The sequence below is a fragment of the Macaca nemestrina genome, chromosome 2 (assembly GCF_043159975.1).
Source record: "Macaca nemestrina isolate mMacNem1 chromosome 2, mMacNem.hap1, whole genome shotgun sequence".
In the NCBI taxonomy this organism is placed as follows: Eukaryota; Metazoa; Chordata; class Mammalia; order Primates; family Cercopithecidae; genus Macaca; species Macaca nemestrina.
The window spans coordinates 96,081,684-96,102,516 of record NC_092126.1 but is presented as its reverse complement, the minus strand read 5'-3'; the positions used below and the strand labels follow the sequence as shown (position 1 = coordinate 96,102,516).

General features: G+C 42.1%; 1 protein-coding gene across 8 annotated transcripts in view; it reads left to right on the top strand.

Moving 5' to 3' along the window:
* Positions 1-3,291: 3,291 nt before the first annotated feature.
* Positions 3,292-20,833, top strand: part of LOC105480104 (methylcrotonyl-CoA carboxylase subunit 1) — an 86,338-nt gene continuing 68,796 nt past the window's right edge. Inside the window, exons 1-5 of one of the 8 annotated variants that reach the window (XM_071091336.1) lie at positions 3,338-3,528; positions 5,431-5,448; positions 8,642-8,688; positions 11,045-11,181; positions 16,434-16,529. In XM_071091336.1, coding sequence (XP_070947437.1) covers positions 3,440-3,528; positions 5,431-5,448; positions 8,642-8,688; positions 11,045-11,181; positions 16,434-16,529 — 387 coding nt within the window. In that variant the 5' untranslated portion in view covers positions 3,338-3,439. Of the gene's footprint in view, positions 3,529-5,430; positions 5,449-8,641; positions 8,689-11,044; positions 11,182-16,433; positions 16,530-20,833 lie in introns of those variants that run through there. The other 7 variants (XM_071091333.1, XM_071091334.1, XM_071091332.1 and 4 more) reach the window with 7 other exon arrangements.

Genomic DNA, 20,833 nt, shown 5'->3' with positions numbered 1-20,833 from the left:
AATCATATATCATTTCAAACATCTATGGGTATAACTGTAGGTGAATTCCAAGAAATACTTTTGCTAGATCAAAGAGTTTGTGAATTTGCATTTTTGATAAATATTGTAAAAGTGCTATGCAGAATGGTTGTGCCAAATTTTACTTGCAACAGTAAAGTGTAATAATATTCCCACACCCCTCACTAATTACAGTGTGCTTAACTTTATGTTATCTGCTAATATGATAGGTGAAGTGTGGTGTATCATTATAGTTTTATTTTGTATTTCTCTTTTATGGTATGAGATTAAGTGGGTTTTATATTTACTTACTTTTTCTATTCTGTGAATTCCTCATATTCTTTGACCATTTTCTCTTTCATTATAGATTTTTTCTTATTGATTTATAGTTCTTTATATATTAAGGAAAGTAGCCTTTCATCTGTGATAAGAGTTGCAGAATTATTCTGTTTGCTGTTTGACTTTATGTGTATGTTTTGCTGTGCAGATTTTAAAACTTTTTCATGTAGTTGAAGTTATCCTTCCTTTTTTTTCCATTATAGCCTCCGAGTATTGTGTTATATTTAGAGAAGCTTTCTCTGGCTGGGCATAGTGGCTCATGCCTGTAATCCCAGCACTTTGGGAGGCCAAGGCAGGTGGATCACTTGAAGTCAGGAGTTCGAGACCAGCCTGGCCAACATGGTGAAACCCCGTCTCTACTAAAAATACAAAAAATTAGCTAGGCATGGTGGCGGATGCCTGTAATCCTAGTTATTTGGGAGGCTGAGACAGGAGAATGATTTGAACTTGGGAGGTGGAGGTTGCAGAGAGCCGAGATCATGCCATTGCACTCCAACCTGGGCGACACTCTCAAAAAAAAAAAAAAAAAAAAAAGAAGAAGAAGAAGAGGAAAAACTTTCTCTGCTCTAAGACCTCCCATAATGTCTTCTAGCACTTTTATGCTTTCACCTTTTATATTTAATCTTTTATCCACTTGGAGTATTTTGGTGTTAGGCGTAAGAAGTGAGTAGGGATCCAACTTTTTTTCCCAAAGGGCTAATCACTGGTCCCAATCACTTTTTGAGTTACTGAGTTTTAAAATCTAGAATGAATGTCGGATTTTGTCAATGATCTGTTAAGCATCTGTGAATATAATAAGATTTTTTTCTCTTTTAAACTATTAATATGATTCATTTTATTAATTGATTTCTTAACAGTGAATCATCCTTACACTTCTGGAATAAACCTTGCCTATTTACAGTGTGTTATTCTTTTCATATGCTACAGGATACTTCAGTTAATTTTTTTGCTTTTTTTTTAGAGATGTTCTCTCACTCTGTTACCCAGGCTGGAGTATAGTGGCATGATAAGAGCTCATTGCAGCTTCAAACTCCTGGGCTCAATTGATCCTGCCTCAGTCTCCCGAGTAGCTGGGACTACAGGTGTGCCTCATCACGCCCAGTTTTTTAAAAAATTTCTTGTACAGATGGGGGTCTCACTATGTTGCCCAGGCTGGTCTCAAACTCTTAGGCTTAAGCAGTCCTCCCACCTTGGCTTCCCAAAGTGATGGGGTTACAAGACATAAGCCACAGCACCCAGAGCAGTTAATATTTTATTTAGAATTTTTCCACTGATACTTATAAGTGAAACTGGTCTGTCGTGTGTGTGTGCATGGTATCTTTGTTGATTTTGGTATCAAAGTTACGTTTACTTTTTTAAAAGAATTTGGAAGACTTCCATCTTTTTTGTGCTCTGACAGAATTAATAGCATTTTAGTCAACTACTCATTTGTGTGGAATTTTCTTGCAAGACATGGAGGGCTTTTGTAACTTTTAGGGGGTGAAGGTGAAAGTGAAAGTGGGTCGTGGTGGTAGCAAGGATAGTTCTTTGATAAACTTCTCTATTTTTTCTATGGTAATGGTTTGCTTAAATTTTGTCTCTTCCAGGATCTATTTTGATAAATTGTATTTTTATTTTATTTATTTATTTATTTATTTATTTTTTTGAGACGGAGTCTGGCTCTGTCGCCCAGGCTGGAGCGCAGTGACGCGATCTTGGCTCACTGCAACCTCTGCCTCCCGGGTTCAGGTCATTCTCCTGCCTCAGCCTCCCGAGTAGCTGGGACTATAGGCGCCCGTCACCACGCCCGGCTAATTTTTTGTATTTTTAGTAGAGACGGGGTTTCACTGTGTTCACCAGGATGGTCTCGATCTCCTGACCTCGTGATCCACCCACCTTGGCCTCCCAAAGTGCTGGGATTACAGGCGTGAACCACCGCTCCCGGTCGATAAATTGTATTTTCTTGTAACATCATCCATTTCATCCAGAGTTTTTTTTTTTTCTATTTTTCTTTTTCTCTTGTTTTTTTTTTTTTTGAGACGGAGTCTGGCTCTGTCGCCCAGGCTGGAGTGCAGTGGCGCGATCTCGACTCACTGCAAGCTCCGCCTCCCGGGTTCCCGCCATTCTCTCGCCTCAGCCTCCTGAGTAGCTGGGACTACAGGTGCCTGCCACCAAGCCCGGCTAATTTTTTGTATTTTTAATAGAGACGGGGTTTCACCATGTTAGCCAGGATGGTCTCGATCTCCTGATCTCGTGATCCGCCTGCCTCGGTCATCCAGAGTTTTAAGTTCACTTGAAGTTAAGCAAAATTAGCATCTTACAAGTCTATAATTTGTTTTCTATGTCTGTGATTTTACCCCGCTTATGTTTTTTAAATCATGTCAAATGTACATTTTTCTCTATTTCTGATTAGATAACTATTTTATTTTTTGTGAACCTGTGGGTTTACTAGTCCTTTGAAATTGGTTTCCTGAATTCATTTATTTCTTCATTTATCTTCCCTAATTTCTCCCTCCTGCTTTCCTCATGAAGCATCTGCATGTAGTGTTTACAGTTTCTTTATTCTCTCGATATTCCTCAGTTTGCTCTTTGACGTCCTTTTTTCCCCAATAGTCCGTTAGAACACCTGTTTTAAGCTCAGGTGGTTTAAAGATTTTCACTTTAGCTTATTTATTTATTTTTTCATCCCCGAGAGCACTAGAGAATTGTGTATCCTGCTCTCCATCCGCATTTGGCTTCTTCCCCAGGGTTCTTCTTCCAGAAGCTGACGAGAGAAAAGAACTACACGGGCTGCAGTAAGAAACAGTGACAGGGCACCAGGAGGCGGAGGACGGTGAACACCCTTGCCTAAGTCGGCCCAGGCCCCACGGGGCGCAGAAATAAAGGCCACACCCCCACGAGCACGTGGCCAGACTGTCCAATCGTCGCTACTGAAGCTGGGCTCTGGTCTTTGATTGGTGTTCCTGGAGACTCCCTCACATTCTTGGATCAGCCCAAAGCTAGGCTCAGACTCCGACGGTGGCCGGTGGGGGTCACGAGGCTTCGGAGTGAAGAGGAGGGTTTGGCTTGTGGGACGCAGCCGCCTCTGTGCTGGGGAGTCGCTGCGCGGCCGGGCTCCAGGGACATGGCGGCAGCCTCTGCGGTGTCGGTGCTGCTGGTGGCGGCGGAGAGGAACCGGTGGCATCGTCTCCCGAGCCTGCTCCTGCCGCCGAGGTGGGTGGAGGGGCCGTGGCGCAGTGGGCAGAAGCGGGAGCGAGGGTGCACTGACCCGAGTGAGCGGTGGGAGGTGCGGCAGGACCCAGGGTCGGGGTGGGGAGGACGGTAGAAAAACCCCAGCCACTTTCGGGGGGCGGGTCTGCTGGCAGTCACGGCGTCGGGAGGAAGACATCCCCACCAGTCCTTCCCTTTCTCCCCGCTTCCGCACATCCACGCTTCAGCGCGCCGTTGGCTTCGGTTTTCCATTTCTGAGGACTGGGCCCACCATCCTCCAGGCTCACCTCGCCGTCGCTGCAGCTCGTAGCCGTTTGCATCGGGCTTTCGCAGCACCTCTTAGGTGGGAGTGTTGTTATAATCCGGTTCCGGGGAAGCCCGAAGGGCTCAACGACTTGCTCAGTGGAACACAGCTATTAAGAAATGGGGCCAGGATGCCCTCAAAGCGTTTTTCAGTTCAGTTGTGCCCCATCAGGTGTCCAGTTCAGAGAAAGACTCTTGGAGTTCATTCTCATTGTTAGAAGGAATGAAGTTGTCAAGAAGAGCAAATGTACCTTCCACAGAGCTGGGAAATTATTTTGTCAAAAACTCTTGTACCCAAGTTTGAACAACACTATCAGATGACACAGTCTAGCTCACCTGACTCCAGCTCTGTTTCAAATTTTGAGCTCTAAGCTTTGGTGGCAATAACTCTGGCAGTGGAAACACCCTCAGGCTTGTAGATAGCTTGCTTCTTTGTCTTCTTTTGCTTCATGGTTATCATCCTCCATCATTCTGGAAAGATTGACAGTTTAGTGTTCAACGGCACAGACTCTGCAGTCAAGGCTGGGGTCTTAGCTTAGTTAGCTACTCAGTAGGTGTGTGACTTTGGGTAAGTTACTCAATATTTCTTCTTTAGTTTTCTCACCTTGGAGATGATACTAGTACCTTGGGTTGTGAAAATTAAATGAATTAACTCATGGAATGAGATTTAAGCACAATCTCGTACATAAAATCAGTCTATAAACGCAAACTCAACCATTTAAATGAACGTTTGCTTGCTTTTTCCAGAAATATTGTAGATACCCTTTTTTTTTTTTAAATTTATTTATTATTATTGTACTTTAAGTTGTAGGGTACATGTGCATAACGTGCAGGTTTGTTACATATGTATACTTGTGCCATGTTGGTGTGCTGCACCCATCAACTCATCATTTACATCAGGTATAACTCCCAATGCAATCCCTCCCCCCTCCGCCCTCCCCATGATAGGCCCCTGTGTGTTATGTTCCCCTTCCTGAGTCCAAGTGATCTCATTGTTCAGTTCCCACCTATGAGTGAGAACATGCGGTGTTTGGTTTTCTGTTCTTGTGATAGTTTGCTAAGAATGATGGTTTCCAGCTGCATCCATGTCCCTACAAAGGACGCAAACTCATCCTTTTTGATGGCTGCATAGTATTCCATGGTGGTAGATACCCTTTTTAGTTACTTAATTTTAGGAGTGCTCAGGAGAAACATAAGAAAGTTGTGGCAAGTTGGCTGGGCGCAGTGGCTCACGCCTGTAATCCCAGCACTTTGGGAGGCCGAGACGGGCAGATCACAAGGTCAGGAGATCAAGACCATCCTGGCTAACACGGTGAAACCCCGTCTCTACTAAAAAAAAAAAAAAAAAAAAAAAAAAAATTAGCCGGACGTGGTGGTGCGCGCCTGTAGTCCTGTAGCCCCGCCTGTAGTCTCAGCTACTCAGGAGGCTGAGGCAGGGGAATGGCGTGAACCCAGGAGGCAGAGCTTGCAGTGAGCTGAGATCGCGCCTCTGTACTCCAGCCTGGGCGACAGAGTGAGACTCCATCTAAAACAAACAAACAAACAAAAAAGTTGGTGAAAGTAATGTTAATGTTCTTGTTCTTCTGGTTTTTCTTTTCTTAGGTTTCCAGGGCTCTTCAGGTTAGTACCATAGACCCATTTTCTCTCTTCCCTTTCAAAGCTTAGCTATTGTCTATAGAACTGTCCTCAAGTATGTCACTGTGGAGAGTGTTAGAGTTGTTAATGGCTTATAGAAGTAAAACTCTTCACCAGGAGAGTTGGTTCATGCCTGTATTCTTAGCACTTTCTCAGCACTGTGAGATCCAAGGTGGGAGGATTGCTTGAGCTCAAGAGTTCAAGACGAGCCTGGGCAACATAGTGAGGCTTCATCTCTACAAAACGTTAAAAAATTAGTCAGGCGTAGTGGCACACACTTGTAGCCACAGCTACTTGGGAGGATGAGGAGGGCAAGGATGGCTTGAGCCCAGGGGTTCCAGGCCATAGCGAGCCATGATCACACCACTGTACTCCATCCTGGGTAACATCCCATCTCAAAAAAAAAAAATCTTAATAGTGCAGATAGTTTACACTATTTTTATGTTATGAATCTCTAGTAGCTCAGAGAAAATAATTTCTAGTGGCAGAATTACATGACAATAAGCTGGTATAGAGCCACCTTGAATCAGGGAAGCAGCTTCTTAATCTTGTTTAAGCCATTTTTTTTTTTTTTTTTTTTTTTTTTTTGAGATGGAGTCTCGCTCTGTCGCCCAGGCTGGAGTGCAGTGGCGCGATCTCGGCTCACTGCAAGCTCCGCCTCCCGGGTTCACGCCATTCTCCTGCCTCAGCCTCCCGAGTAGCTGGGACTACAGGCGCCCACAACCGCGCCCGGCTAATTTTTTGTATTTTTAGTAGAGACGGGGTTTCACCGTGGTCTCGATCTCCTGACCTTGTGATCCGCCCGCCTCGGCCTCCCAAAGTGCTGGGATTACAGGCGTGAGCCACCGCGCCCGGCCTAAGCCATTGTTTTTAAGTTGCAACTTAGATAATTGTGAAAAATGGAATAGATGATCAGAACATTGTTGGGATAGAGGATAATAGTTAAGTGGGCTCTCTCTCTCTCTCTCTCTCTCTCTTTCTCTCTCTCTCTCTCTCTCTTTCTCTCCCCCCCACCCCCCTCCTCCTCCCTCCCTCCCCCTCTTTCTCACTGCCTCCCTTCTTCTGTCTTCACCAGAAGATTGCAAAAGAAAGCTTTAGGTCAACAGTAGCCTTGAAACTTAATCAGTCTTAAGCTACCTTTACCAACCAACAACGATTTAATAGATAAATCTGCCCAGAATAGGCCTTGAAACGTATCAGAAGCCTATCTAAAGAATGTGAAGGGAAGATGATGCTATGAGCTAGAAAATACCTCATAAAGATCAGAAAAGATGATCCCCCTCCTTCATGATCAAGAAAGTAAGGTCAGCTCAAATGGAAAGCTATGGGAAAGCAGCAGCCTCCTGAGGAAGCCAGCTCACGGAACTCTCCTGCCAAAGCTGTGGGTCTTCCCAGCAGCTCCTCATGGATGGCAGCATCTAAGTGTGCATTGTAGGGCAGTGAGTGTATAGATGCATATAGATGTGTAGGTGTCTCCCACATCTTGGCTCCAGTGAAATACTAGTCCTGCTCAACTACATAGTCATATACATAGTATGTATATACTACTGCCTAGTTACATAGTTTCTAATGCACATGCTGTGCTTTTATCTTGTGCTTTGTGAATAATCTAAAATGGTTAGTTAGTCCTTTAAACCACATCTTCCAGGTATAGACAAAAAGATAGGTGGAATTGCGTCTGTAATTTGTTGGTTTCCCTGCCCATGCTTTTTAACATTTTTTAAATTTTTATTTATTTATTTATTTTTGAAACAGAGTCTAACTCTGTCGCCCAGGCTAGAGTGTAGTGGTGTGATCTTCACTCACTGCAACCCCTGCCTCCCAAGTTCAAGTGATTCTCCTACCTCAGCCTCCCAAGTAGCTGGGATTACAGGCACACACCACCACACCTGGCTAATTTTTGTGTTGTTAGTAGAGATGGGGTTTCACCATATTGACTAGGCTGGTCTCGAACTCCTGACCTCAGGTGATCCCCCCAGCCTCAGCCTCCCAAAGTGGTGAGATTACAGGCGTGAGCCACCGCGCCCAGCCCGCTTATCCTCTTTAGCTGAAACTTAATAGACGTTATACTTTTTTGTTCCTAAAGTGAATCTGGCCTGTTTTCTGTCAGCTCTTGGTTAATGGTTCATTGTTACCTTATTTTATAAACAGGTATCATGAAACTTAAAAATTGTTGAGATTTCTACCTCGTTAAGACACCTCAAGTCATCTTGTCTCCCCATTTCTTCATTTCATTTTAGTACAAGGACTTGGAATAGCATTATATAATCCTTGTAGAACTGAGAGGTACCTTCAAGATCACCTCTTACAGTCTCATCTCGTGTGTGAGAACACTGAAGCCTAAGATATTAAATCTTGCATCCTCAACTGGGATGATATCACTGCTGAAGGGTAGAAATTGATTCTTGGGAGAGCCAGAAAATCTTACATTTTTTTCATGGTTTACGGCTTACCTAAGCTCAACCTTACCCCACCCTTCCTGCAAGGAATAAAATCTTTTACAAGTTTTCTCATTAGGAGAGTAATAATGAAAAAAAGTTTGAGAAACACTGATGTAAAGTGACTCGACTCTGGGCAAGCTGGTCATTGGAGGGACTCGGATGAGAACGCAGCTCTTCTGGTCCCACAGCCAACATTCTTTCTGCTGCCCCTGTTTAACTTCCGTTTATTTCTCTGGTCTTACTTTTTAAACATGTCTCATGTTTCAACTTGATTGGTATTTTTCCAACTGTAGATTGACCAACGTATTTTAATAAAATAGGATACAACTAAAAGTGCCAAAAGGCAGAATAAGTCATTTTTAACAAAACATCTGTTTTCATTAAGTGTGTGTCCTTGGTGGTTTGTATTGTGAGTAGTAGCCAAAAAGGTTTCAAAAAAACTAAACTAGATGATGTTAGTATACCTTGGTTGTTTAATCATCTCTGACTCTGTGGTCTTATGCCAGCCTCAGGAACAAGCAGCTAGGTGACTCATTCAAGGACAGGTAGTACGAGGGAAAACAGCCAGATCTCTAACTCTTGAGTTCTAGATTAGTTTTCTACCCACTAAGAAAGCCTTACTAAAGCACTGTTAGTTGACTTAAGGTTTCGTGTTTTAAGAAACTGAAATTCTTTTGAAAGAACAATTGCGTTGCCTATTCTGTTTAATTATAATTCCTTGTGGATTTATGTTATAGGACATGGGTGTGGAGGCAAAGAACCATGAAGTACACAACAACCACAGGTACTGACAGACTTTGTTGTTCTATTTGATTTTGCTTCAGATTGGAAGTGTTTAAGAAAGGGAACTGTTTAATCCCTTAATATGTGCATAGTAGAATTAGTTATCATAAAATTTGGATTTTCATGATAATTTTCTAGGAAGTGTTAAGTCATGGTTTTCACCTCTTTTATATCAAATCTCTCTTGCTGTTAAGTCTAAAATACAGAGGGCAGCCGGGTGCAGTGGCTCATGCCTGTATCCCAGCACTTTGGGAGGCTGAGGTGGGTGGATCACCTGAGGTCAGGAGTTCGAGACCAGCCTGGACAACATGGCGAAACCCTGTGTCTACTACAAAATACAAAAATTAGCCAGGTGTGGTGGGGGGTGCCTGTAATCCCAGCTACTTGGGAGGCTGAGGCAGGAGAATCACTTGAACCCGGGAGGCGTCGGTTGCAGTGAGCCAAGATCATGCCACTGCATTCCAGCCTGGGTGACAGTGCAAGACTCCGTCTCAAAAAAAAAAAAAGTAAAATAAATAAATAAATAAAATACAGAGGGCAATAATGGAGAACATTTTATATTCGTGTTGTTCTTTCTGTCTGTTTGACCCTCTTAGTGTATTGCATTGGAAAATCATAACTACGATGGTCTAAAGCAGTGCTTTGAAAAAGCTGTTTTAAGTAGCAAAACCTTTTTTTCCAAATAAACTTTAACATGGAATTCTCAACTATAAAACATATAAAAGTGTAATAAAGTATAACTTCCAGCTGATTGGGTATAACCCTTTCCCTACCCTGCTCTCCCTCCCCTGCCCACAGTCATACATATGTCATCTATCAGCCCCTGTGACAACTCTTGGGCTCTATAGAGCCCCATGGAAAAACACTTTTGAATTAGGTGCAACCTTATTTTTTTTTTTTTTTTTTTTTTTTTGAGACGGAGTCTCACTCTGTCGACCAGGCTGGAGTGCAGTGGCCGGATCTCAGCTCACTGCAAGCTCCGCCTCCCGGGTTCCCGCCATTCTCCTGCCTCAGCCTCCCGAGTAGCTGGGACTACAGGCGCCCGCCACCTCGCCCAGCTAGTTTTTTGTATTTTTTAGTAGAGACGGGGTTTCACCGTGTTAGCCAGGATGGTCTCGATCTCCTGACCTCGTGATCCGCCCGTCTCGGCCTCCCAGAGTGCTGGGATTACAGGCTTGAGCCACCGCGCCCGGCCACAACCTTATTTTTTTTTTAAAGAAGAAATAACTTTATTATGTTGAGCCTATGGATTCTATTTAATAAATAACTTTATTATGAACTGTCAAAGAACATTTATTTCATGTTTGATATTAGAAGTACATTTTATATATGCAGTAGCTTGTCATTATGGTGCCATGCCAGTAGACTGGTACAAGAGTCACTTGTGTTGCAGGAGAACCACACACACCTGTGTACACAGGGGTAGAGGCAGAGAAGCAGAGTAACTGAGACCTTAAATTCTGGAGTGACGCAGATCTAGGTTGAAATCCTGAATTCTTCCTTTAGCTGTGTAATTTTGGGAAAATAATAACTCTTTTAGCATTAGTTTCTTCATCTTTAAAATTGAGATAACAATGATAGTATCTATTTCATTAGGATTATTGTAAAAATTTAAGTCAATGTTGAGTCTTTAGCACAGGACCTGAGGCACAGAAAGTGCTTATTAAAGATTAGTTATTATTGGCCGGGTGTGGTGGCTCACACCTGTAATCCCAGCACTTTGGGAGGCCAAGGCGGGTGGATCACCTGAGGTCAGGAGTTCAAGACCAGCCTGGCCAATATGGTGAAACCCTATCTCTACTAAAAATATAAAAATTAGCTGGGCGTGGTGGTGGGCACTTGTAATTTCAGCTACTCAGGAGGCTGAAGCAGGAGAATTGCTTGACCCTGGGAGGTGGGGGTTGCAGTGAGCTAAGATCGCACCATTGCACTCCAGCCTGGGGGACAAGAGCAAAACACTGTCTCAAAAATTTAAAAAAAAAATAAAATAAAATAAATAAATAAATAAAATAAAGATTCGTTATTATTAATGATATTTTTTAGCACTATTATAATTTGATCCTTGGCATAACAAAGCATCTTTTAATTTTATTTTGTGTTGCTTTGTATTTTAAGTTAAAAAGGCTGAGTAATTTATGTTAATGAGTACCTTGAATTTCAGTGAAAAGAAGTGTACTGTTGAAGTGCACTGTTTAATATTAGTTAAAATGGTCATTTTGGGCTCAGTTATGCTAGTTTTACCAAAAAGTCTGAACTTACCAGTTCGAGTCCTTATTAGCCAGTTAATATCGTATTCTCATTCTCGTTCTTTGCTCTCCAGTAACATTTCTGTGTGATTTTCATGGTGTTTTAAACAGGAAGAAACATTACCAAGGTCCTCATTGCAAACAGAGGAGAAATTGCCTGCAGGGTGATGCGCACAGCCAGAAAACTGGGTGTACAGTCTGTGGCAGTTTATAGTGAGGCTGACAGGAATTCCATGCATGTAGATATGGTATGTGTTAAAAATTGGAAGCCACGTCTTACGTTTATTCATTTACTGTGTCAGTATTTCAGTTCTTTATGATGACAGTTGATATTTGCTAGTGTTAACAGGGTTGAAGTAGGTAAGTTCAAACTCTCACTGATAATTCTTGGGAACATTTTTCAGATACAACATAGTTGAACTAAGCGGTGTGCTTAGTAGAACAGTTGATTTACAGGGAAGGTCTTTATCTCCTTGAGGATCAGTTAAAACAGTTCACAGAATGTTGGTGATCCACTGATTACACTTTGAGTAGCTCATGTCCACATTCCCTATATACAAGGAGAAAGATCCAGGCTCTATTCCTTTTTTTTTTTTTTTTTGTGACTGAGTCTTGCTCTTTTGCCCAGGCTGGAGTGCAGTGGCCTGATCTCAGCTCACTGCAAGCTCCACCTCTCAGGTTCAAGCGATTCTCTTGCCTCCATTCTCCTGCCTCAACCTCTCGAGTAGCTGGGACTATAGGCACCCACCACCATGACCAGCTAATTTTTTGTATTTTTAGTAGAGACGGGATTTCACCGTGTTAGTCAGGATGGTCTTGATCTGCTGACCTCATGATCCGCCCGCCTCAGCCTCCCAAAGTGCTGGGATTACAGGCGTGAGCCACCACACCCGGCCAATCCAGGCTCTGTTCTTAGCAACTGCTACTTACTGGCTGAGTGATCTTAGCCAAGTCACTTCATGTTTCTCAGCCTTGCTTCATCTGTAAAATTATAACTAAAAAGACCCAACTCCCTGAAGTTCGTGAATGTTATGAGTGAGTTATTACTAGTTTTTTTTCGTTTTGTTTTTGTTTTTGACAGAGTCTCACTCTATTGCCCAGGCTGGAGTGTAGTGGGGTGTTCTTGGCTCACTGCAACCTCCACCTCCCAGGTTCAAGTGATTCTCATGCCTCAGCCTCCTGAGTAGCTGGATTACAGACATGCACCACCATGCCCGGCTAATTTTTTGTATTTTTAGTAGAGACAGGATTTCGCCACATTGGCCAAAATGGTCTCGAACTCCTGGCCTCAAATGATCCACCCACCTTGGCCTCCCAGAGTGCTGAGTTACAGGTGTGAGCCGCTGCGCCCAGCCTATCACTAGGTTTTATCCACCAGAAATAACTCCAAGTATGGGTGAATTCAACTGTTGGCCTTCATTATGCCTGCAGCAAGACTCCAAGCACTAGCATCAATTCATGATGAGCAGCCTCACCCGGGCTTTTATCACTGTACAGCAGGCCCTTGTGGCTCTCTAGCCACTTTTTTTCTCATTCTGTCCAATGAGTATTTCAAACCTGTTTCTCTTCATTCCAACCTCCAATTCTCCCTCCACCCACCTACTTGCAGCAGATGATCTTGATTTCACAGAGAAAATAAAATTGAGCTTCCTGACACAGAATCTGCTGACTTAGTTACATCTGCATCCATCTTTTCCCATCGAAGGTCAGTCCCTCTGGATCCCTTCTCTTGTCTTTTTAAGAATTTCCCCCGCTGGGCACAGTGGCTCATGCCTGTAATCCCAGCACTTTGGGAAGCCAAGGCAGGTGAATCACCTGAGGTCAGGAGTACGAGACCAGCCTGACCAACATGGAGAAATCCCGTCTCTACTAAAAATACAAAATTAGCTGGGCGTGGTGTCACATGCCTGTAATCCCAGCTACTTGGGAGGCTGAGGCAGGAGAATCGCTTGAACCCGGGAGGCAGAGGTTGCAGTGAACTGAGATCGTATCATTGCACTCCAGCCTGGGCAACAAGAGTGAAACTCCATGTCAAAGAAAAAAAATTTCCCAAAATAAGAGAGTAAATTTTAAGTGTATTACCGTGAAAAATAGTAGGTAAGTGAGATGATGGCTAGGTTAATTGGCTTGATTCAATCATTCCACATTGCATGTGGCAAAACATCACATTGTACCCCATAAATGCATACAATTATGATTTATCAATTAACAGTATTGATAAAACATAAAGCAAAAGGAGACATTCCTATGTCAAAAAGAAAAGGATCTTCCATTTTTCAATGATGGGTCTTCAACCACTCTCTACTAGACTGATAATATCCGTGTCCCAAAATCCAGTGGAGTCTCCAGGACTGAGCTGACTCTACCCCTCAGCAGCATTTAACAACTTGTACACTGCTCCCTTCTTTTAGAAATAAGTTCTCATGGCTTTCTCAGCTTCTTGCCTTCTTGTGTTCTCTCAGTGTCCTTTCTCTGGACCCTACCCATCTACCAGAACCTTATGTTGAAGTTTCTTGGGGCTTGGTCCTTGGCCCTCTTTTCTCAGTGTATACTCTCATTCTGGATCATTTTAAATACTCCTGTCGCTTTGAGAAACAAATTTCTATTTGTAGCCCAGACTTTCTTTTGAGCATGATACATGTATATCCAACTGCCCATTCAACATCTCCACTTTGTTATTGTCACAGATACCAAACTAGTGTGACTGAAATTGAACTCATGACCCTTCACCTGTACTGAACCTGCATTTCTTACAGAATTCCCTAACCCCGTAGCGGACAACACCATTGCTAATAAAAACAATAATGTCAAAGATCTAGAAGTCTTTGAACATTTTTCTGTCTTCTTTTGCACTCTACATCCTTCCCCCCTCATCTAGTAAATGACCAAGTACTGTTAATTGTATTTCCCAAACATTTCTTTCCACTTCTTTCCACCCCGTCCCACCTATAACTTAACTCAAAGCCACAATCACCTTCTTTTTTTTTGAGCCAGGGTCTCACTCTGTCACTTAGGCTGAAGTGCAGTGGCACAATCACAGCTCACTGCAGTCTCAACCCCCCAGATTCAAGCAATCCTCCCACCTCAGCCTCCTGAGTAGCTTGAACTACAGGCACTTGCTACCATGGCCGGCTAATTTTTAAAATTTTTTTGTAGAGATAATGTCTCACTATGTTGTCCCAAAGTGCTGGGATTATAGGGATTATAGGCATAAGCCACCATGCCCGGCCCCACTTATCACCCCTTGCTTGACCAAATGCTGCAGCCTCCTAAGTAGCCTCTCTACCTCCACTCTTAACTGTCCCCCATCCCCAGCCAACAATCTGTTTTCTGCTTTTCAGTCAGACTGAGAGTATGAAATAAAAATGTACTTAAGTTACTCCTCTTCTTAAATGCTTTAAACCTTTATATGGTCCACCAGCTTATCAGTAATTTAAAAGGTGGATAATATTCATTGTTGATGAGGGTGGTTAGAAACTGGTATGTTGATGGAAATATATATATTGATAAAACCATTTCAAGGCTGATTAACCAGAAGCTATTAAACTATGCATATCCTTCAACCCAACCCTGCAAACATTCTTGTAGGTTTCTGTCCTTCAGGCATGCTCACATATATGTGCTAAGAGAAGTGTGTACGGGAATGTCTGCTTTAGCCTTGCCCACATCCAGTTTTTTGCTGTTATAACCTAGGTGCGCATTAAGAGCTACATGATTAAATGAACTGTAATACCGCCATACTATGGAATATTTTGCAAATGTTATACAAAATAAGGTATAGACATGTGTACTAGCAAGAAAAAGAGCTCCCAAGACATACTGTTAATGGAAAAAGCAGTTGCAGAAGATAATTATATAGTATGATCCTATTTATGTAAAAACAAGAACTAAAACTGCATGTGTTTATATAAACATATATGACTAGTTAGGAATATGGATATGGAACAATATGTCTCAAGTTGATTATAGTGGATGTTCTATCTGGAAGGAGACTGCAGTGGGGGGAGTACCAAAGGGCTACTTTGCATTTGTATTATAATTCGCGTTCTTTAGAATGAGAATAGATTTGTGTTTTGTGGAGTTAAAAGTAAAAAACAGGCTGGGTGCCGTGGCTCATGCCTGTAATCCCAGCACTTTGAGAGGCCCAGGCAGGCAGATCACCTGAGGTCGTGGCTAACATGGTGAGGCTCTGTCTCTACTACAAATACAAAAATTAACTGGGTGTGGTGGCATGCACCTGTAATCCCAGCTACTCGGGAGGCTGAGGCAAGAGAATCACTTGAACCCGGGAGGCAGAGGTTGCAGTTAGCCGAGATTGCACCACTACACTCCAGCCTGGGCGACAGAGCAAGACTTACCTCAAAAAAAAAAAAAAAAAAAAAAACCACAAAACAGCAACAACAACAAAAAAAACATTTAAAATGGTCTCTTTGTGTGCTTACTTAGGAGAAAGCCCAAAGCTTTTTAACGTCTTATAGGCCCTTTGAAACCTGTGCCCAGCTTTCTGTCCAGCATCCTCTCTGGCCTCTGGACCCCTTGCTCATTGTGTTCCAGCCACACAAACCTTTCTTCGGTCGCTCAAATGGACCAGTTTTCCTCCCACCTTTTTGTAGGTTGTTTTCTCTGCCTGAGAGCCTCAACCTCAGCTCCATTCCTGTTCCCAACTCCACATTCTTGATCTGTTTGCCAGGCAAAATCTTGATCATCCTTGAGGAGCCTCCCCTGACTTCCCTCCTAGGCATTTCCTGACCACCTTCAGACCAGATCAGGCATTCCTCCTGTAGCCTTTATGCCCTTGGTTTTTCCTCCATGACGTTCATCACAGTTGTCATTAAGTGTGTGAGTGTATGTTTAATGTCTGTCTCTCTCCCTAGACAGGGACATTTGTTCACTATGGTACAGGCAGCTCCCACCTCAAAGTGTGGCACATAGTAGGCCTTCAGTAAGTCTTGGGATGAATGAATGATGTGCTGTAAGTGGTCTACTTCAAGGGATGCTATGATTATGTGAAAGTTTTAAGGAATGATATAAAATAATTCACAGATGTATGAAAGGAGCATTATCATCATACTCTGATAATTATATAAACTTTAATCAACTTTGTAAGCTTGTTTCTTTGTGTACATCTGTCACGTATTTTGTTTCTATTACCAAATATAAATTTTTGGCATTGAATACATTTAAGGTTATTATTGTTTTTGTAATAATATCATCACTAATGTCTGTTGCTTTCTATCCTGAGACACTTTAGTTTCACACCAGTGTGTGGCTTGTGCATGAAAACAAAGTTTTGTTACCCTCTTCATGCAAAAGATTCTAAGACTGGCTTATTTTTATAGCATAGACATATGCTGGTACTTTAGTTTTTCAATTCTTGCACTGTTTTTGAGGGAGTGGCATTTTTATTTACAATAATAAAATGACCCCAAAGCAGTTCTGTATAGTGTATGAGTATGTACTAGCCACAAAGTCTTTTAAACATGTGATGTTTCTTAAACAGGCAGATGAAGCATATTCCATCGGTCCTGCTCCCTCCCAGCAGAGCTACCTATCTATGGAGAAAATCATTCAAGTGGCCAAGACCTCTGCTGCACAGGTGAGGGTTGTGAAGAGATTTGCAGTGCAAAAGGAATACGTTTTGTGTAACTGATGCAGTTACTTATAGAAATTTTCTATTTTTAGCCCTTCGCAAGATCTTTACATTTGATTATTGGATTATCATTGTAAACTAGGTATGTCCCATCTCATTTCTCAGCCAGTCTGCCTTTTTACTGGCTCCTGTGTACTTTAGATACTTTGGGAAATAGGTGGAAAGAGGGTCTAAATTATAAGTTAAAATTAGGAGAGAATTCAGCTCTTCTGTCTTCAAAACTACATGCTCAAATCCTTTGGGAGAAATAGGTAGGTAGGGCTCTAAATTACAAGGTAAAATATAAGCAAGAAAGAAATATTTTTCCACCCCAACTTCCCAGTCTCATTCTAGGGCCACATAGGGAACTTAAGGAAGACGGTTCAGACAAATGGAATTGCCAAGACTCTGAGATGAAAACAAGCTGGCGTTCAAGGGAGAAAAGTGTTCAGTGTGGTTGGAGTGAAGGCAGTAAGGGGCTGTGTCATTCAGGTATAGTCAGTAAAACCAAAATTCCATTTGACATTTCAGCAGAAGGAACTTAGTTGAGGAATTAGTTCCACCAGTGTTAGAGAGCTGAAGGCGGGCCGGGGATGTTGAAATTGCCCCATAATAATAACAGAAATTGACAACCACCCTTTGGGCTGTAGGAGAGACTGGTGGAGGGACCTTCTGCAGCTGTTCTGAGATCTGTGGAGGGGCCCTACCTGGCTGCAGGGGGCTTAATGAGGCTAGTTCTTGGAGTTCCAAAAGAACCTGAAGACTGGAACCAATCGCCGCTTCCTGGCGTCAAGGAGTAGGAAAGCTTCCTTGTTCAGGTTTGCCTACAGTGACCCCTACTGGCGAAACCTAACAGGAAGCCCACTGGCAAACAGGCAGAGCTCCTTCACAAGGCACCAGGTAGAAGGTTGGGTTTGCAGCTGGGAGAACCAGCTTACAGGAAGAAAGTGGTAGGAGATGATGCAGCATCATTTAGAGCATTACAAGTGTTGTTTGTTTGTTTTTGACAGGGTCTTTGCTCTGCTGCCCAGGCTGCAGTGCAGTGGCACAATCATGGCTCACTGCAGCTTCCAACTCCCAGGCTCCCACTTCAGCCTCCCAAGTATCTGGGACCACAGGTGCACACCACCACACCTGGCTAATTTTTTATTTTTTATAGGGAATGGGCTTTCTGCCTGTTGCCCAGGCTGGTCTTGAACTTCTGGGCTCAAGCGTTCTGCCTGCCTCAGCCTCCCAAAGTGAGAACATTATAGGTCTTGATAAGGAGTTCGTATTTCATTCTGAGTAGCCATTGGGGGGTTTTTTAAAGCTGAGGAGTAAAGCCATCGGCTTTACTTTTTAATAAAATCATTGTGGCTTCTGGGCAGGGAAATGGATGATTGGAGTGGGGGCAAAGGTAGGGACAGCAACATTGAAAGAAGGCAAAACAATTAAAAGTAAATTGCTATAGTGTTGCCCATCACCCTCACCTGAATTCCTGCTCCTTAGAAATTCTTCGTTGTCTCCTCTAGCACATTGATCATTCAGCATTTGATTTCCTGTTCTAGTCATATTTATACTTAATTAGTGCTTTGTTTAACAAGTTTAATATAGATATTGGCTCCTCCATAACTCCTTTGTGCTCTCCTAAGGGAAGAACTCATATCTTACACCGTTTTTTTTTAGCATACCTCCTAGCAACCCAGTGAGCTTGTACACAGTCCTCAATTTGTTTTTATTTTTGTTTTTTAAGACAGGGGTTCACTTATCCAGGTTGGAGTGCAGCAGTGAGGGTTCAAGCGATCCCCCCACCTCAGCCCCCCAAGTAACTAGAGCTACAGGCTTGCATTACCATGCCCAGCTGATTTTTTAAATTTTTGTAGAGATGGAGCCTCCCTATGTTGCCCAGACTGGTCTCAAACTCCTGGCCTCAAGTCATCCTCCCACCTCAGCCTCCCAAAGTGTTGGGATTACAAGTGTAATCTACTGCACCCAGCCAAGTCCTTAACTCAAATTAGTGAATATGTATAGTTGTTTTGTATTGATGTGTCCCTAAATCAGTGTTCTCTTCTTTAAAATAGAGTTCTTAAACTGAATAGGTATTAATTTATACAAATGCATATTTAAAATATGCTTGTTTATAAAGCTTTTTTGGTTATAGCTTGAAGTAAAAGGTCCTTAGGAGGGTAAGAAGATGATAATAATACATGGAGATATATATATATCTCTCTCTCACATGTCCTTAGGCATTCAGGCCCTTTAACATAAACATCACTTTATGTATTTATCATGTGTTTAAGCATAAATGCCATGGTATTATCACCTTCATCTTATGGGCATAACATCTAATGCACAGAAGGTTGCATGATGTTATTCCAAATCATCTAAATCTTGCGTCAAAGTGTGGTCCATGGACAGCAGGTCTGACATTACTCGTGAACTTGTCGGAAATTCAGACTTTTAAACTGGGCACAGTGGCTCACATCTGTAATCCCAGCTACTCAGAAGGCTGAGGCAGGAGGATTGCTTGAACCCAGGAGTTTGAGGCCAGCCGGTAGAAGATAGCAAGACCCCATCTCTAAATAAAAAACAATAACAGCCTTTAAGTCCTACCCTAAACCCACTGTAATTTGCATTTTATGCAAAATTTGCATTTTTATCAAGATACCCCAGTGATCTGATATCAAAACGTGTCTAATCACTGAAAGAGAAAAGGATTAAACAAGAGTATTCTGACTCCCAGCCCTATTCCCTATTCATTGGACCAGACTGAGCAGTAGAACTTTCTTGCCCAGCATTTTGGAAAAAGGGAAGGTGTTGTTTAATTAGAAATTTTTATTAATTAAAAATTACTTCTTGTAGGTCAGTGAGCTTCCTTTTTATTTTATTATTGCTTTCTCTTCTAAGCTGCCTCCTCAAGAGTTGAAAATCCACTTTCTTTTTAATGGCCATTTTTCTGAGACCATTTTTTTAGTTTAAATAACAACCCTCTAGCAAATATATGATATTCTAATTCCAGGGACTTTATCAAGCTTGTACCTATTTAGAATAGTATCATGTTAGTTGCTATAACACAAACAATGAGAAAGGAATAATACTTATTTTGAAGTATGTTCCAAAGAATATTTAAAAATAATAAAATATTTTTAGACAGTATTTTTAAAAGAATAAAATATTTTCAAAAAATATTCATTTTGCCTGAATATTGAAGATTTGGAGTGTCTTGCAAAAATTAGTGGTGAAAACAAAGGATAAAAGAACAGAAGCCAAGTAACATGAGTGAGTGAACATTGGAATTAAATCAGAAAATTTAGCCTAAGTAAAGCTATTTAGCTCTTTGGGACAGACCTGATCAGAAAGGAAATTTGATGGGTTATAATTTACAAAGTTCTCCTCTAATAAAAAGATACTTGCCAATTAGGAGAGCAAACCTTCCTTTAATGTCGACTTTAAAGAAGAAACTTATTGGCCATCTAGTAAAGGACATTGAATAACACTTGTACAGTGATTTGAAAGAAGTTTTCTAAAACTCTAGAATTGTTCTTAATGTGGCCATTTTGACATAAGCACTTTTATAGAAATTAAAGTAAAGTTTACAAGTGAGCTAAATTTCTGGTGATGCCTGGTGATATAGCTATAATGAGAAACTCAAGAAGATGTAAATATGTTTTAGGCTAGCGCTTTTTTTTTTTTTTTTTAAGATGATGTCTCACTCTGTCTCCCAGGCTGGAGTGCAGTGTTATGATCATGGCTCACTGCAGCCTTGAACTCACAGACTCAAGTGATCCTGCCACCTCAGCCTCCCAAGTAGCTGTGATGGGACTGTAGGCACACGTCACTATGCCCAGCTAATTTTTTGTTTATTTGTTTGTTTTTGAAACAAAGTCTCACTATGTTTCCCAGGCTGGTCTCAAACTCCTGGGCTCAAGTGATCCTTCCCTCTTGGCCTCCCAACGTGTTGGGGTTACCGACGTGAGCCACCACTCTGGCCACACTAGTTCTCTCGATTGCCGGTTGTCTTCAGTCTTCTCTGGTTGGGAAAGAGGCCGTAGTTAACCCTGTCTGCAGGTTAGAACCACCTGAGCTTTTAAAGAGACTGTTGTACTGCCTTGTAGAAGAGGTCTGTAGTAACTGCAAAGGAGCATAAAGCGGTCTCTGGAATGCTTGTGATGTTCTGATTCTTGAGCTGAGTACTGGCTGCACAGGTGTATTCAGTTTAAGTAAACTGTGGACATAAGAGCTGTACACTTAAGGCAAATGCAGTTTTCTATATGTATATTATACTTTAGTCC